This window comes from Rhinolophus ferrumequinum, chromosome 6 (assembly GCF_004115265.2).
Source record: "Rhinolophus ferrumequinum isolate MPI-CBG mRhiFer1 chromosome 6, mRhiFer1_v1.p, whole genome shotgun sequence".
In the NCBI taxonomy this organism is placed as follows: domain Eukaryota; kingdom Metazoa; phylum Chordata; class Mammalia; order Chiroptera; family Rhinolophidae; genus Rhinolophus; species Rhinolophus ferrumequinum.
The window spans coordinates 45,829,988-45,846,795 of NC_046289.1; the positions used below are offsets into that span (position 1 = coordinate 45,829,988).

A 16,808-nucleotide genomic window follows, 5' to 3' on the forward strand; every position below is an offset into this window, starting at 1 on the left:
TTAAAATCATTGTATTTATTAATGAGCCGGGGATTGAACTGAGACCACCGGTGAGAGAGAGCAGATAATACCTAAGGAAAGAGTTCTAGAGGAGAAAATTTTATGAAGAAAATCCCATTCCTCATGAGAGCGGCGCAGGCGGTCCTGGGGGCAGTCGGAGAGCAGCAGCCTTCGGGTTAAGCGAGGAGTTCCGGGAGCGGTGTTGCGCTTCTCTCCGAAATGACCCCAGAGGCAGCAGCGAGCAGAGAGAGTACCAGGCGGATGCCAAGGCTGCTCAAAGCCGAGAGGAAGTCCAGTCCCAGCTGAAAGGGGCCTTCTGGCTCCGCCTCCCTCCTCCACCGGCCAATCAGGATCCAGTTGATCTGAGGGCTACGCTGGGGAGGGGAGGAGCGCCTAGCCAGAGAACCGTTATTCAAGCTGTGTTCGGTTATTCATTCCATTCCTTTCCTGAGCTGGAAATCGGACAAAGTGGTATACTCATACAATGGAATACTATTCAGTAATAAAAAGGAACCACCAACTGATATGGATAACGACGTGGAAAATCATTATGGTGAGTGAAAGAAGCCCGTATACACAAGAATACATATTGTATGATTCCATTTATAAGAAGTTCTAAAACAAGCTAAAATAATCTGTGATGAAAACAAAATCAGAGTAGGGGTTGCCTGAGGACTGAGGGTGGGGATTGACTGCAAGGGGGCATGAGGGAACTTTCTAGTTGATGATAATGTTCTTAGAACTTTGTGCAATGACGGAAATGCTCTGTTTCTGTACTGTCCAATAGGGTAGCCACTAGCCACACGTGTCTACTGAGGACTTGAGGTGTGGCCAGTGCAAATGAAATACCGAATTTTTAATTTAATTTCATTTTAATCACTTTAAAATTAGTCGCGTGTGGCTAGTGGCTACTCTATTAGCACAGTTCTATATCCTGATAAGGGTCTGGGCCTCACAAGTATAGGCATCTGTCAAAACTCCTCTCACGATAAGCCTAAGATTTGTCCATTTCACTATATGTGAAGTTTACATTAAAAATGTAAGCATAAATTCTAGTTAATGCTATGTGTGTTGAAGTGTTTGGACGTGAAGTGTGCCATTGTCTGCAACTTTGAAATGCATAACAAAAAATGGATTGATGAATGGAGGGATGGCTAAATTGTGAGACGTGATTAAAAAATCAGCAAAATATTAATTGTAGAATCTTGGTAGTAGGTATATGGGTGTTCACTGTAAAAGTCTTTCAACCTTTCTGTATATGTTGGAATATTTTCAGAATAAATGTTGGGGGTACCAGGGGCTGAGAGGAGAGAGAAATGGGAAGTTATTGTTTAATAGGTACAAAGTTTCTGTTTGGTATGATGAAAATTTTCTAAAAATAGATCATGGTAATGGTTGTACATTTGAATATTTTTAATGACAATCAATTATACACTTAAAAATAGTCAAAATGGTAAATTTTGTGTTATGTGTATTTTACAATTAAAAATGTTTGAAAGCCAAAAGAAAAAATAAATGTTGGGAGAAAATCCATGTGTACGTCTCCATGCCTTCTCTAGAGGTAGTCTGGGCACTGCACAGAGACAAAGGGGGAAAGGAGCAGGCTGTGTGCTAGGCTGACTTCGAGTAGAAGGTAGTGGGAAGAGAACATCGGCTTTGGAGATGAACAGACCTACGTTCATAATCCCAGCTCTTTCACTTTCTAGCTGTATAACTTATTGCTATTGTTGCTTTAACAAATTACCACAAATTTAGTAGTTTAAAACGACACAGATTTATTATCTTGCAGTTCTGGAGGTCTTACTGGGCTAACATCAACAACTGAATTCCTGGAGACTACGGGGGGAACCCACTTCCTTGCTTTTTCCAGCTTCTAGAAACCTTTTGTAATCTTTGGCTTGGCTCATGGCCTTTTCTTCCATCTTCAAAGCCAGCAATAACACCTTCAAATCTTTCTCCCTCTCTCTCTCTCACACGCACACACACACACACAACCCTCTGCTTCCTTCATCATATCTCCTTCTCTGATTCTCCCGCCTCCCCCTTTCCCCTACAATGAACCCCTGTGGTTCCGTTATGCCCACCCAGACAATCTAGGATAATCTCCCCATCTCAAGATCCTTATTACATCTGCAAAGTCCCTCTTGCCATGTAAGGTAACATTCACAAGTTCTGGGGATTAAAACATGGACATTTTAGGAAGAGGCATTTTCCTGACATTTTATGCTACTGGTACTCATATGTCAAGACTACACTGAAGAGGGAAAATATATTTCTTGTGATTTTTCCCTAAAAGTTTTATTGAGATATAATCCACATACCATGCAATTTACCCATTTAAAGCAAACAATTCACAATGTTTTTTAGTATAGTCAAGAGTTGGGCAATCATCACATTTTCATCTTTTTCCCATTTTTACATATGAGGGGGAAAAATTTGAGACATTAAGGAAATTTGCTTAGGAGTAACTTCTAATCACCGGATTGGGGCATTGCAGTGCCTATCAGTCCAGGCCTGGATTCCCTTCTTGGAAGACCAATCACGTGGGAGGAGTGTGGTATAGTAGTGAAACATGCAGGTGCTCAGGCCGGGTTAGACTTGGGTTCAAGGCTTTGTTTTTGCTATCTACTATGTGACCTTAGGCAAAACTCTTGGAGCTTCGCAAAATGAGCACACGTAAATAAATGGCGGGGGCGGGGGTGGGGACGGGGCTGGACTCACTTGTATGATCCTAAGCTTCACTGAGGGGGAAAAGAGATAATTAAAAATAAATTTCCCAAGTATCCAGGGCAACAGGAGGGATAAGTATTCCCTGAAGACAGGGGATCACTTATACTTTGAGCTGCCTTTGTATTGTGCCCACCTGACACAGGTCTCGGAGTTCCTCACTGATGCGCCTCAGATGGGTGGGAAAGACAATGCGTAAAACGACCCTTATAAAGGCAGAGAAGGGTGGGAAGAGTTGAGGGGCGGGGGCAGCGGCTGCGGCTGACCATGGAGTGGTCTTCCTAGGACTGGACAATGACCCCGGGAGTGGAAACAGAGGTGGGAGGGATCAGAAGCAGCTCTTCCCCAAGGCCAAATTCAGCCGCCAGGTGAAAGCTAGATGGGAGGAGTGTGTTGGAGCGATAGTTTGAAAACAAATCTTCAGACCCCCGTTTGGAGACACCACAGCACGTGCGGCGCAGCTGCAGCCCCCGCCTTCTCCCGCTACGCCCACTCGTCCACGCGACTTGGTATGCTCGGCCACCACAGGAAGCCTCCTTCCTCCCGCGTGCAATTGGTACAGCCCAAGCTCGGGGGGGTGGAACCCAACCAAAGAACGCCCGTTGCCATGCCCCTGTCTCTGATTGGCTGGGTAATTTAAAGATCCGGCTGGTGATAGGGTGAGTCTCTACTGCTAGTATTTGAAAGTTCCTAGTGCCGTAGCTTGGCCGGCAGGTCAATTCTGTTCAGCTTCTTCGTCCGAGTGCCACCGCAAGTGAGTATCCACCCGATCTCAGAGATAGGAGGCATAGAGCCTGCTTCTTCAAGGAGTCCCTGCCCGGAGGGTGCAAACGAGAGGGTCAGACGGAGGGAGCACGGATTCCAGGGGTCCCAGGGTCCCCCCACGATTTCCCTAGTCAAATACTCTACCCCTTCCCCATCTTGAAGGTGGGAAGCGCCAGGGCTTCACAATCACACCAGCCTGGACTTATACCAGCCTAGGGGCCTCTCCCAACCTGTTTTCACTTCTGTACACGGGGAATAGTTAAGACCTGCCCCGCTGCATATAAACCAGTGAACGTACCTGGAAAACAGACGGCCCTTATTACATGTCAGACCCCTTGCTCAACTCCCCACGTGAGATGCTCTGTTTACTGGGGAGAAGATTCAGTGGCCGCTATAGGTCTCTTGGAAGCTGGCTTCTTTTCTGTTCAGGGTCCCCCTTCTTCTGCGACCATGCCGGACAACCGAGGATCCCCAAACCGGGATGCATTTGATGCTACCCAACCTCCTGTCTGGAAATTGTGCAGGAGAGTAATTTCTAATTGAATTTCCTGTTGGCCCCAGGGTCCTTTTACCATCTCTGTGACCTCTTTGTGTTACTAGTGACAGCCTCCGTAACCCTGTGTGGCCTAGATCGGGCTCCCCTTCATGGTCTCTATAACACCTGTTACGTCCCTGAGTCCCTGTGACACCTGTGCTCCGGTCCTTTTGCAGACCTGCAGAGGCGGTGGCGATGCTGTCTGGCCCCCTAGCAGCGGCAGCAGCGGCGGAATACGAGGACGCGGAGCTGCGGTGCCGCGTGGCTGTGGAGGAACTGAGCCCGGGTGGACAGCCGCGAAGGCGCCAGGCCCTACGTACCGCGGAGCTGAGCCTGGGTCGTAACGAGCGCCGCGAGTTGATGCTGAGGCTGCAGTCGCAGGGGCTGGCAGGACGGCCGCGCTGCTTCCCGTTGCGCGCCGCGCGCCTATTCACTCGCTTCGCCGCGGCGGGGCGCAGCACGCTGCGGCTCCCAGCGGATGGCGCTCCTCCAGCAGGCGCTGTGCAGCTGCTGCTCTCCGATTGCCCCCCGGACCGCCTGCGCCGCTTCTTACGCACGCTGCGCCTCAAGCTGGCCGCGGCTCCGGGGCCACCTCCGGCTTCTGCCCGCACGCAGCTGCTTGGCCCTCGGCCCAGCGACTTCGTCACCATCAGCCCGGTGCAGCCTGAGGAGTTACGGCGCGCGGCGGCCACGCGGGTCCCGGATACCACGCCGGTGAAGCAGTCCACGGAGCCCCGGGCTGGGGCCAACCCCAGTACCGTGAGGACAGGAAAGGGGGGACCCCTTGGGGACTGGGTGTGCCACTGAGATGGAAGAGACCAAGGATACCGAAGTTTGGGGAAAAGATGATGGCGGTATTTGAGGGGGATGCTGGTTTTCTCATAGTAGATATCCATAGGATTTCTGAGTATGACAGAGATGTGGGAATTGTGCGTGTGTTTCTCATAGTGAAATCCCTGAGACTGGGTAAGTCAGAATAGGAAAAGGAAGCCCAGGTCACATTAAAAGAGAAAGCTGAAAAGGAAGCCTGGAAAGGAGACTTCAGAAGAAAAAGTAAGAATGTAGTCTTCCTGGAGAAAGATAGGAGCTTTTAGAGAAAAGAAAGTGGTCAGCAGTGTCAGGGGCAGCCAACAGGTGTGATCAAATAGGGTGGTGACAAAGCCTGGTGGGCTTGACAGTGTTTGTGAACTGGGACAGATGGATCGTACGTAGACCACAGGGGTTTGAGACTAAGCCGGTGAGAAGATGGAGATGGGGCAAGAAGGCGCCCTGGTTAGGCAGGATTTTTCTTGGGTGTTTTGAGGCGAGAGTAGTGGGAAAGACAGGTGAGTGAGAGGACCAGGAGGCTTAGGGAAGCTAGGGGAGGGAGCTGAGATCCAGACCCGCACAATGGTGTCTTCAGGACATCAGGAGTCAGTGGACACCCAGCCTTGGTTCCCTCTCAAGGAGAGACCTGCACCCCATTTGTTACTGGCAAGATCTCCAGATAAACCAAGGCTGCCTAAGGGCTCCAAGGAATGAAGCCAGCAGAGACACAGGGCTACCAGACCTAGCATTGCAGCTGGGCCAAGAAGGTGGGGGACAATGCTGAGAAGGTGGTGAGAGACCCTGAGACAGCCCTATCTCCCCAGGAAGCACCAAGGTGGCCCCTGCCTGTGAAGAGGCTGAGCTTGCACCCCACCAAACCACAGCTTTCTGAGGAACAGGCTGAGGTGCTGAGGATTGTCCTGAAAGGCCAGAGCATTTTCTTCACTGGGAGTGCAGGTAGTGGGAGGCAGTCAGGGGTGGGGGGAAGATGGGGGAGGGATGGAGGAGAGGTAGCCCTGACTTTGCCCTCTGCCCAGGGACAGGGAAGTCTTATCTGCTGAAGCGTATCCTGGGCTCACTGCCGCCCACAGGCACTGTGGCCACTGCCAGCACTGGGGTGGCAGCCTGCCACATCGGGGGTACCACCCTCCATGCCTTTGCAGGTGAGAGCCCCTGGCTAGAGCTGGGAGCAAGCCAGGCCTGTTGGAAGGGAGGGAGGGAAGGTCAGGGTTGAGACAGGGCTGGGGTCTCAGCCCAGGCTGAATAGTGTCGCTCATAGGCATTGGTTCAGGTCGGGCTCCGCTGTCCCAGTGTGTAGCCCTGGCCCAGCGGCCAGGGGTGCGGCAGGGCTGGCTGGGCTGCCAGCGTCTGGTCATTGACGAGATCTCCATGGTGGAGGCAGACCTGTTTGACAAGCTGGAGGCCGTGGCCAGGTCAGTATGTGCAGTGAGGGCTGGGTTCTGGTGGTTTTCCATGTGGAACACATCCACCCCAGCCCCTAAAGCACTCCTTGCTTCTCTCCAGAGCCATCCGGCAGCAGAACAAGCCATTTGGAGGGATCCAACTCATCATCTGTGGGGACTTCCTGCAGCTGCCTCCTGTAACCAGGGGCTCCCAGCCCCTGAAGTTCTGCTTCCAGGTACCACTCGCCCTCCTGCTCTGCTCCCCCTCAGGGGTCTGCTCTGTTCTCTGACACCCCCACCCTGCCCCACCAGGCCAAGAGCTGGAGGAGGTGCGTCCCTGTGACCCTGGAGCTGACCAAGGTGTGGAGGCAGGCGGACCAGACCTTTATCTCTCTGCTGCAGGCTGTCAGGCTGGGCAGGTGGGCCCTTTGAATAGGGAAGGGGCCACGGGATGAGGATCCAAGAGTGGGTCAGAGAGGAGCACAGGGACCCAGAGAAGGGGGTGAAATGCTTCCGGACCTGTTGGAGATGGTCACTCTGTGAGCACTGGGACCCGACCTCCCCCAAGACTGGGGTCTCCATCACCCAGCACAGGGCCTGGAACAGAGTAGGTGTCAGGGAAGTTTGGGCAGGTGGACACACAAGAGGAACTCAGTAATGTCCACACTCCCATTTCAGATGCAGAAACTGAGATTCAGAGAGGTGAGTGACTTGCCCAAAGTCACGGCTAGTAAGTGACCGAGCTGGGATTTGAACCAAGGTCTGACTCTAAACCTAAGTTCCTTCCACTCTTAGAACTTGTTGGTCACTTGGTAGGGGAGAGGAGGTTGCAGACATCATCCCAGCCCAGCTAGGACAAAAGGTTGAAATGCTGCATAAACTCTAACATGGGGGTGGGCAGGCCAGGAGGATGGACGACATGGGCCAGATCTGGGCCTTGAAGGCAAGGTTCGATTGGGACGGGCTAGGCAGAGGGTGGTGGTGGTGAGTGGCTCTCTATGCCTCGTGACAGGAGGCAGGTAGGAGGGTGCACAGCATACACAAGAGGAAGGCAGGCTGAGTGGCAGAGCAGGGGAAGGTGGGTCCAAGTTGTTTCCCCTCCTCCCACAGGAGTTGCTGCTGCACCTAGTCTTCTCCATGTGGAGGAAGCCTGAAAATGGGGGGAAATAGAAACACAGGCTCAATTTTTTCCCCCTCAAAACAGCAGGCCAGGGGCTGGAAGATTGTCCCCTGGAGGCTGATCTGATAATGTTACCAGTATTACAGGTTATGAGTGCCTGGTGTAGGTCCTCCAAACCCCTGGCCTGTGCTCACTCAGTGGCTCCAACTTCCTGAGGAACACTGGGGGTGGGTGGGTGGCTCGCTCCTTCCTGGGGGCAGGCACAGGAAAGGGTGCCCACCCAGGATCACCGCCAAGCACCCCCGCACCCAAACCATGCTCAGTCCCCATATATGAGGTCAAAGTGCAGAAAGGACAAGTTGGCCAGCCTTGGGGCCGGCAAAATCTTGCCTTGATGCCCTCTTCCAGTCCCCAGGCCTGACCCATGGCCTGCTACTTGGACCATAGCACCCACATGCCCCCCCTACCTGGTATTCAGGTGGGCTCTGCCCTGACAGCCCAACTCCCACAGGTGCTCGGATGAGGTGACCTGCCAGCTCCAGGCCACAGCCACCCACAAGGTGGGGCGAGATGGCATTGTGGCCACAAGGCTCTGTACCCACCAGGATGACGTGACCCTTACCAACGAAAGGCGGCTGCAGGAACTGCCAGGTGAGTAGGGAGCTGGGGCTGGGCAAGACCAGCTGGGTGGGGCCTCCAGGCAGCTATGGCTCCCAGGCAGCCTGAGCCCTTGGGATCATTTAGATATGTAGGCCCAACCTCTGTGGCCATAAAGGTCCTTACATGAGGTTGGACCTTTATGTAAGGACCTTACATGTACAGATACAGCTGTGACTTGGAGAGGTGTGACTTTGAATGGGTCAGGGTCACTCAGCCAGTAAGTGCTTGGAGTTGAGACTTGAACCCAGGTCTCCAATTCTAAAGCCCCAGCTAGGCCTGAGCTGTCCCCACTACCTACCCCCATGCCCTGGTCTGATAAGCCATGTCAGTGACTTTTAATCTGTTTGCCCGACTCTTTTCCCAGGTGAGGTCCACAGCTTTGAGGCCATGGACAGTGACCCTGAGCAAGCCCGGACCCTGGATGCCCATTGTCCCGTCAGTCGGCTCCTTCAGCTGAAGCTGGGGGCCCAGGTAAGTGGGAAGCAGGGCTAGACTCTAGGAACTTGGGCCTCCCCCATCCTTGCCCATCAGCCCAGGCTGCTCCACAGCCAGATGGCCCAGCTCTGATCACAGCAAACTCCGTTCCTCCTATTCCCACCCACCTTCTGTCTTCAGCTTTCCCACTGCCCTCCTGTTCCTATGCTTGGAGCTCCAAGCAGTATTGCTTTGGACAAGTTTCTCGCCCTGGCTGAAGCTTGGTTTCCTTATCTCTGAAATGAGGAGTAAAATATCTGCTCCACACACTTGTCTTCTGTAACGTACCCTACACCGTGAGCGTCCTCCTTCCTTCTCCCTTGTTGGGAATGGGCCAAATGAGAGTCTTTCCTCAGGTTCTGAAGAACACCCAAGGGGAAGATGCAGGTACTGTGTGATTGGAAGAGGGGTGGCAGGACTTGGGTGCTATCTCTCAAGATTGTGGCCCCCACACATACCCAATAACAGATGTGGAAATTTCCAAAGCCCTGTGATGTCTGTTACCTCATTGCTCTTTACGCTCTCCTGAGGCATGCTGAGCAAATGTTATTCCCCGTTGACACAAGGGGGAATGACACCTGGGAAAATAAAGGCGCTTGCTGCATGGGTCACAGCCAGTGGCCCAGTTAAGGATTAGGACTCAGTGCCCCTCCATGACAGACCCCAGCCTCCCAGAACTGCTGCAGCCACTGCTGGACCTGAGGCCAGGTGTAGGAACGGGACAGCTCTTCGTGCCTCCACTTCTCTTTCCCTTGCAGGTGATGCTGGTGAAGAACTTAGCGGTGTCCCGGGGCCTGGTGAATGGTGCCCGAGGGGTGGTTGTTGGGTTCGAGACCGAGGGGAGAGGTAAGTGATGGGGGTGCAGTCCTATTGCTTGGGTTTGGAGCAGGGTGCCGGGGTAAGTGAGAGAAGAACGCTAGGATGGAGAGGTGAGGCCTGCTTCTCACCTCTGAGCCCTGAAGCTGGACTGAAAGATTGGGCTTCTCCCTCAGGGCTGCCCCGGGTGCGGTTCCTGTGTGGAGTCACTGAGGTCATCCGCACTGACCGCTGGACGGTGCAGGCCACCGGGGGCCAGCTCCTCAGCCGGCAGCAGCTGCCCCTCCAGCTGGCCTGGGCAATATCCATCCACAAGAGCCAGGTGAGCAGCCAGTGTCGGGGATGAGATAGGCCTGAAGGGGGGCCTCAAAGGTTTCATCAGGGTTGAGCTTGCCCTCGATGGAAAATTCCTGTTGTAAAATAAACCTTTCTTTAGTGCATTTCCCATTCTGCTTCCTTCCCTTCCTTTCCCCGATGCACTCGTATACTTCTCCTCTATGATCTGCTGTGCCATTTTCTGAGCCACTATCAGTTATGTTAAACTCTATCCTTACAATGACTGTATGATGTAATAATCATTCCTGTTTTACAGAGGAGGAAACCAAGATCAGAGAGATTAAGTAACTTGTGCAAGGTCACACAGCTAGTGAGGCAGAGCCAGGATTCATTCCCATGCCTGTCTAACCCAGGCCTGAGCACTTTCCCCCCTATCCCTCTACTCTTAGCCTGGATTATCTCCTGGATCTTCTCCTCCTCAGAGACCCATCTGGGGTCAGCCTATCCCTCTGCCTGGAGAATCTCTGGACCGGGCAAAGAGATCCAGGGGCAGTAGCTGGGCTGGTGAGGTAGGGTTCAGGTTCGTGGGCACGAGGGACTTCAGGCAGAGCTGGATCCATTTCTGTCCCTCCAACCCCCAGGGCATGTCCCTAGATTGCGTGGAGATCTCTCTGGGCCGCGTGTTTGCCAGCGGCCAGGCCTACGTGGCCCTTTCCCGGGCCCGCAGCCTGCAGAGCCTGCGTGTGCTGGACTTTGACCCCACAGTGGTTCGATGTAACCCCCGTGTGCTGCGCTTCTATGCCGCCCTGCGGCGAGGCAGGGGCCTCGGCCTGGTAAGAGGGAGTCCCCCTGGGGTGGGCAGCCTGGGAGCCAGGACAGGAAAAGCCCAGGGGCCTGGACTGGGGGTGGCAGAGCCTTCTCTGGCTTCACTGGGGACAGCATCAAGAGGAAGGAGAGCCCAAGGCTGTGGCCCTGGAGAACAGCAGAAGCCCATGACTCGGCTTCTCTGGCTTTCATCTAGGAGTCCCCAGATGACGACGAGGCAGGCTCAGACCAGGAGAACGTGGACCCAAACCTTTGAGCTGCAAAAAGAAGACAAAAGATAGTCTCCCCTCCTCCTGCTCCCAGGGGAGAACGGGGAGGGTAATCAGTGCCCCTTTCTCCCTTCATAAGGGGTTATCAGCCCCCTGGCAGGGGTCAAGAGAGAATGCTTCACACCCATTTGCCAGCTGTGCCTCAGTTTCGCCCCTTGTCCTGGGTGAGCTGCTTCCAGGGTCAGGAGTAACCCTTTCTGAGCCAGCTGGGAATGGGCCTGTGGTGGGTATCTGGTGTTAGAGCACAGAGCTCTCTGCAAGGGCTGGCCACAGGGCCACACAGGAACGCTGCCCCCTTTGGGTGTCGGAGGAGAGAGGCAGGTGCTCCAGGAGCAGGAATGGGCCTTAGCAGTCCTGGGAAACTCAGGCTAAGTACCAGCCCCACACAGAGAGGGAAACCTGTGGGTATCTTCACAGGTAGGCCCAGCCCAGCCCAGTCAGAACAAACACGCTCCTGAGCCTGGCATTGGAACACACACTGCAAACTGTGCGCCCGTATCTTAAACTGCTTTTGGGGGAAGAGTTAAGTGTCGGGGGGGATTGAAATGGATGTTCTCAGATTGTATTTATTTATTATAGGACAAATAAACTTGTGAACTGTCCTTATTGTGAGTTGAGTATTCTGCTCTCTTTAAGAAGGTACCCCTGCCTGAGCCACCGGCTATACCCATCCCAGGGAGACTACTCCTGGGTGTCCTGCCCCCAGTCCTGCCCCCCGCACAAAGGCAGGTGCTGAGCTCACAGCACCTTTTCATGAGGTTTTATTAGTATCACTGGTTATTTGGAAAGCTGAGTTACCTGAGGTTGATGACTCACAATGAAATGACAATGTGAGCCACCATCACCCAATAGTCAGACAAGGACACACCAGAAAATTCACATGGTAAGAAGGGGGTCTGTTGCAACATCTGAAGAATGCTGGGAGCCTTGGCTGAAACTTTCTCACTGTGGGCCTTGCCGGAGCGCCAGCTTGGACATCCTGATGGAGAAGAGATCAACAAACTAGCTTCAGTTGATTAAAAAGCCTGATGGAAATTGTTCAGGGGCCGTCATTGGATGGTTAAAACTGTTAAGGTTTCCCCCTTATGAGTGAAAGGTATCAATTCTGGCTGGTACCGACAGTGATGGTGGAAGCATGCCTTGACAGCTCCAGAGAGCAATAGCTCATAAATGTGAAATCACCAATGATGGAAGGGGTCAAGAAGAATGAACCCATGCTGGTAGCCAGGGAACATGAAATCTGGGTGCTTGGAGGCATTTATCGTTGTCTTCCAAAAGCCAGCAGGGGCCCCAGTGCACAGAGTAGGTGCTCAGGGAGTGTCTGCTTAAATGGTGGAGGCCATTGACATGGGGCTCAGTGCCATGGTGGTTCAGGTGGCCTATGGGGCCTCCTACCTTCACTGTGGGCCCCGTGGAGGAGGCAGGGCTACCGCCTATGGAGAATTTGACTGATGGTTAAAACTCAGGACAAGCCTGGCTTTCCATCCTGATTGTGCCACTTACCAGCTGTGCGACTTTAGGCATGTTATACAACCTTTCTGAGAGGGTTTTCCTCACCTATAAAGTGTAGGTGGTAACTCCCTTTCACATAGGGCTTTTGGGAGAAAGCCTAGCCATATAGCTGGAACTCAATCAGTGGCTGTTATTAACATGTATGATTACTAATGTTTATCACCACGATGTCTGTAGAGCAGTCCTGTCTGGTTCCTCCACTGGCTCCTTTGGCAGACAGGTGCCAGCAGGGCTCCTGGATGACCCCTGACTATCTCTCTTACTACCATCTTTCCTGACCTTGAGGAGTCGATTGTTTTTCTGTAGCATGAACCCTTTTCTCTGCCCCAAATAGAAGACACTCTTAGGAGAAGCCAAGCCCACTAGGGCGACCCCCTCAACAAGTGGGGAACCAGGGGAGCCTTTAAACATGGTACCATTCGAGGGCCGGGGTGTTCCCCGTCTGCTCACATGACAGCCCCCCTCCCAGGCCCAGCTGTTAGCAGGTCACGCTCGGGGCCCTGCCTTTAGGAAGCTTACAATCAGGTTGCACCTTGCGTTTTTCACTCCTTCCACTGAACACACTGGGGACCATCCACTTCAGCACAGATAGCATTGTCTTGTGTTTTCTAACAGCGCTGCACCTTTGGGATTCTTGGATGGAAACAGGAGAAACTGACTCAGGATAACTTAAGCAGGAAAGGAAGGTAATGGAACAGAAGACTAGCTCAGAGAAGTGATAGGAAACCCAGAAACCCAGGCTTGGAAATAAGTGGGAACCAGGGAGGCTAGAAGCATCGGCAGGAGTGGAGCTGGTAGCAGCTGGCTAGGAAGACCTCTGCAGCCACCCCTGGATACTGAGCACAGCTATGAGGGGAAGGAGGCTTACATTCTTCTGCCTTCTTGTACCACTCAGTCCAGACCGAAAGGCAGGTATGTGACTGGTGTGCTTGGTCTCCCACGCAGGTTCTGCAGCCACTGGCAAGAGGGACCAGGGCTTCTGCCCAGAGATGAACCTTACATCATCTCCCAGAGCCAGGCTGTTGAGAATGTCTGAGAGTCTTCTCCTGGGACCCTCCTCTCTGACGCCCCCCTCAACACACACTGCCGAGGCACCCCTCACCCTCTCAGCCCTTACTCCTCACCCAGGCACTGATTTCAGCTTTTCCTCATCTCAGATGGCCTTGCCCAGCTTAAAGACGGCTTCCTCATGAGGCGGCCCCGGCACCGAAAAGTCCTGTCCTTAGTCATCCCTTCTCTTGTGAAGATAGTCTCCAGAAGGCCCCTGGAGGCAGACAGACATGTTTCCTACGAGGGGGAACTCCAGACATCCCTGCCCCTCAGCTCAGATCATGATAGTGGACTGTTTCTTGAGGGGGGTAAGCAAGAAACCTCAGGGTTCTTTATTTTCTTGACATCTAATTTAATGTACTTTCTAACCTGTATCCCTGGGGGTAGAGGGAAACGCCATATCCATCAGTACTGAGGGCTCCCCACCTCCAGGGTCGTACAGGCAAGGAGTGGGCCTTGTAAGAGCAGGCCTATTACCTCCCGGGCTTCGTGGTGGCTGCTGCACCGCAGTGACCAGCCTCTACAGGCCATAACTGCCCAGGCTGAGGCCGAGAGCAGGGTGGGGTGGCGGTCTTTCCAAGAGCCAGTCTCTCCAGGGGCCTCACACCATGCCCTCTGGAACCTTGCCACCTCCCTGTGGGGCTCCCAGGGGACCCTCTAATCATTTGCCCCTCTCTAGTCTTGGGGCCCTTCTCTCTGACTCTTCTTCACCCCAACATGGTGCCCTCAAGGAATTGGACCTGGGAAGCCCAAATCAGAAAAGGGTATCCTCAGGTAGCTTCTGAATTTGAGGCAAAGTCCTGGTGACCCCCTTAGGGTATGGGGATAGGAGTGGATGGATAAGTATGGGAAGAACAAAGGAGGAAATATCCCCATACTGAGATACTAAGGAGACTTCCTGCCCATCCTGTGTGTTCATTCATTCATTTGTTCCACATCCCTTTATCCAATGCCTCTAATAGGCCAGGTGCTGGGCTAGACCCTGGAGACACCACAGTAAACCAGACCACGTGGCCCTGCCTCGGGATGCGGCATCCATGGGAGGGATACTGATTCTAAACAATAAGCAAATAACAAGATAACCTCAAATGGTGACAAATGCTAAAGAATCACTAACAGAAATATCTGCAGGGCAGGGAAAGCTCACTTAGAAGATGGTCCGAGAAAGCAGATGCTGCCCCCCTCACACCTCCCTGATTGGCTACATGTTTCTAGCAAAGCAGAAGTGGCCAGTTTAACACCTGTGACTCATCTGCGACATCACCTCCTCTGTGTCCCAGGTACTAGCTTTGCCCCTTTCTAAGCAGAGAGGTCAGGTCCCGACTCTGAGCCCATCCATTGTGCTGTGCTTGGCTGTGGGTCTGTCTCCCGCACCACGAAGCTCCTGAGAACAGGACTGAGTCAGTCCCCTCCTCTTGAAGCCTCAGCGCCCAGCCCAGCACATGGAATGGAGCCGGCCAAGAGCAGGGAATGAATAAAGGAATGAGAGAATGCAGACAGCCTGCCTTAGGGGAACATAGTGCTTGCCTTCTGCCTGAACATGCTGTTGTGACGGTGGGAGTGTCTGTGCCACTGTTTGGGGGACACCGTGACTTCTTCCCTAGTTGCCTATTGTCGAGATTTCCCACTCTCTCCCCCACTCTTTACTTTTTTTTTTTTAAAGGAGGGCGCACGCAGCTCACAGTGGCCCATGCGGGGACCGAACTGGCAACCTCGGTGTTATTAGCACCACGCTCTAACCAACTGAGCTAACCGGCCACCCCTCTCCCCCACTTGTTAGAGGAAGGCTGAAGATGAGTTTGTCAGGTGGACACGTTGGAGAAAGGCATTTAAGAAAAGGGAACTGTGTGGTACAAAGGCACAGAGGTGTGAAAAATGGAGCTGATGGTCCCCTTTATTAAAGACTTTAAAGCAAGAGAAGATGGGGGTGGTGGGGCGTAAGGCCTATCCCTGAGGAGGCTCAGCACTGGGTGAGAGCCCCCCTGCAGGGCAAGAGGGGCTCCTGTGAGTCCCACTACCTGCAGGCCCCCATAGGTATCCCGTGTCTTAGTGCCCGTTGGGATCTGCCTTGAGGGTAATTAGCAATTTACATCTGTCTCCCCCTAGAATACGGTGGGTCCCTTGGTAGCAAGAGACTTGGCTTAGACACCTTTGTGTCCTCACAGCACTCAGCATGACTTCAGAAAGGAGACACTTCATAAAATGTTTGGTAAATGAAAGAACACATGACAGTTCTCAGTCCCCTGAGAGGCAGGGATGTTTACTCCGATTTTGAAGAGGAGGTGGCTGAGGCCTAGAGAGCTAGGCAGTGGCAGAGATGGAACTAGGACCCGGTGGCCTCCCCGTGGTCTTCCCACAGCCGTCCACAGGGAATAAGATGTGGGGCTGAGATAGTGGACCGGCGGAGTGCCCCACTACACCCTACCCTCAGGGGAGTGGCCAAGGGAGGGCATCGAGGCATGACCTCATCCTTTCTGACGTCCTAGCATATTTTCCCCACCCCCCACAGGGGCCAATGATCACGCTCAAACCCCCAATCCCAGAGCAACCAGGCCCTCTCGCTCCACACTCCATAGACCACTAGGTGGCGCCAAGTGGTCATTCAGTCCCTTCTCAGAGACCTGGCAGGTCCTTTGTTTCCCAGTCTGAGTGCCTGGTGGGGCACATGGACACCTCAGGAGCTGGGCGCCCAGGAAGCATAGGGAGGGAGGGGTCCCTTTGCTGAGAAGCTTGTGCTGGTATCTGTTGAATGCCTCATGGTTTGTGTTCATTAGCCCTCTTGTTTTCCACAATAACCCTGAGAGGACAGTGAGATATTCCCACCTTATGGGGAGAGAAAACTAATCTCGAGAGAGGTTAGGTGACTTGGCCAAGGCCACCCTGCAAGCTGGTCTGGAACCCAAGTCCCAGGGTCCTGGGGTTTTTGCAAAGTCAGCAAGAAGGCTCTGAAGTCAGATACTGGTTCCACCACTTACCATGTGACCTTGGACTTGCTGCCTAAATCCTCAGACCTAGTTTCATCATTAGTGAAATGGGGCTAACAGCCAATCCATGAAGTTAGGACAAGGCAAGAGCTGGGGTGGGGCCAGGCACAAGGTTAAACCCTCCTGGTTCTCTCCTATCGGTCTTTATTATTCTTACCTAACTGGCCTGCACCCCCCTCCCGCTGCTTGCCTTGTGAGTGGCCTGGAGAATAACAAAGAGAATTAACAGGAGCCCAGAGCAAGTGAATGCTTTCTCTCACAGTCTTCTGTGCTGGGCCCACCCACTAAGGGGAAGGGGAGTTTTTCCCTCTCCTTCCTCCAACAAGAGGTCTCAGCCCTGCTCTATGAGTGCATTTGTCATAACTGCCCCCTTCTTCCTTCCTTCCATCTTCTTACCAGAGCATCTGCATGAGGGGGATCTTAAGACCTAGTTTACAGAGGAGACTGAAGCTCACAGGTGGGCAGCTCAAGGTCTCACACCTGTAAGTAGTGGAGCCAGGATGGGTCCCAGGGGTCTGAGGCCTCACCTCGGTGTTCAGAGCTTTCGAAAAAAGGAGCAAACATGGGGTGCCTCCTGGCCCCTAG

At 53.2% G+C, this 16,808-nt stretch overlaps 1 protein-coding gene and 2 long non-coding RNA genes across 5 annotated transcripts in view; 1 reads left to right on the top strand and 2 right to left on the bottom strand.

Moving 5' to 3' along the window:
* On the top strand, positions 1-11,408 carry PIF1 (PIF1 5'-to-3' DNA helicase). Of its 3 annotated transcripts, none has more exons than XM_033109161.1 (13): positions 1-553; positions 4,204-4,786; positions 5,659-5,791; positions 5,872-5,997; positions 6,114-6,267; positions 6,359-6,473; positions 6,550-6,656; positions 7,869-8,008; positions 8,382-8,488; positions 9,250-9,337; positions 9,484-9,629; positions 10,225-10,416; positions 10,605-11,408. In XM_033109161.1, exons 2-13 carry the CDS (start codon positions 4,223-4,225, stop codon positions 10,662-10,664), a joined length of 1,932 nt encoding a protein of 643 aa, XP_032965052.1. In that variant the 5' UTR covers positions 1-553; positions 4,204-4,222; the 3' UTR covers positions 10,665-11,408. The 3 variants fall into 3 exon arrangements, with proteins under 3 accessions (XP_032965052.1, XP_032965051.1, XP_032965053.1); XM_033109160.1 differs by lacking the exon at positions 1-553 and adding an exon at positions 3,413-3,481; XM_033109162.1 differs by lacking the exon at positions 1-553 and adding an exon at positions 3,413-3,481 and having other exon boundaries at positions 6,126-6,267.
* On the bottom strand, positions 3,400-4,442 carry LOC117023919 (uncharacterized). The gene is made up of 3 exons (XR_004423279.1): positions 4,348-4,442; positions 3,791-4,001; positions 3,400-3,540 (listed from the first exon to the last, which is right to left on the bottom strand). It is a non-coding gene; the product is annotated as an uncharacterized LOC117023919 (long non-coding RNA).
* Positions 9,641-16,808, bottom strand: part of LOC117023918 (uncharacterized) — a 27,570-nt gene continuing 20,402 nt past the window's right edge. The window contains exons 2-4 of the long non-coding RNA XR_004423278.1: positions 13,314-13,453; positions 11,476-11,656; positions 9,641-9,717 (exon numbers count right to left, since the gene is read on the bottom strand). This is a non-coding gene — a long non-coding RNA (uncharacterized LOC117023918). The remainder of the gene's footprint in view (positions 9,718-11,475; positions 11,657-13,313; positions 13,454-16,808) is intronic.

Excerpts from the sequence above, each read along its gene's own strand:
- PIF1 (XM_033109161.1), top strand. The coding sequence starts at position 4,223 with ATGCTGTCTGGCCCCCTAGCAGCGGCAGCAGCGGCGGAATACGAGGAC. Across the intron at positions 6,657-7,868 it reads CAGGCTGTCAGGCTGGGCAG|GTGCTCGGATGAGGTGACCT; the intron begins GTGGGCCCTTTG and ends CAACTCCCACAG. Across the intron at positions 9,338-9,483 it reads GTTCGAGACCGAGGGGAGAG|GGCTGCCCCGGGTGCGGTTC; the intron begins GTAAGTGATGGG and ends CTTCTCCCTCAG.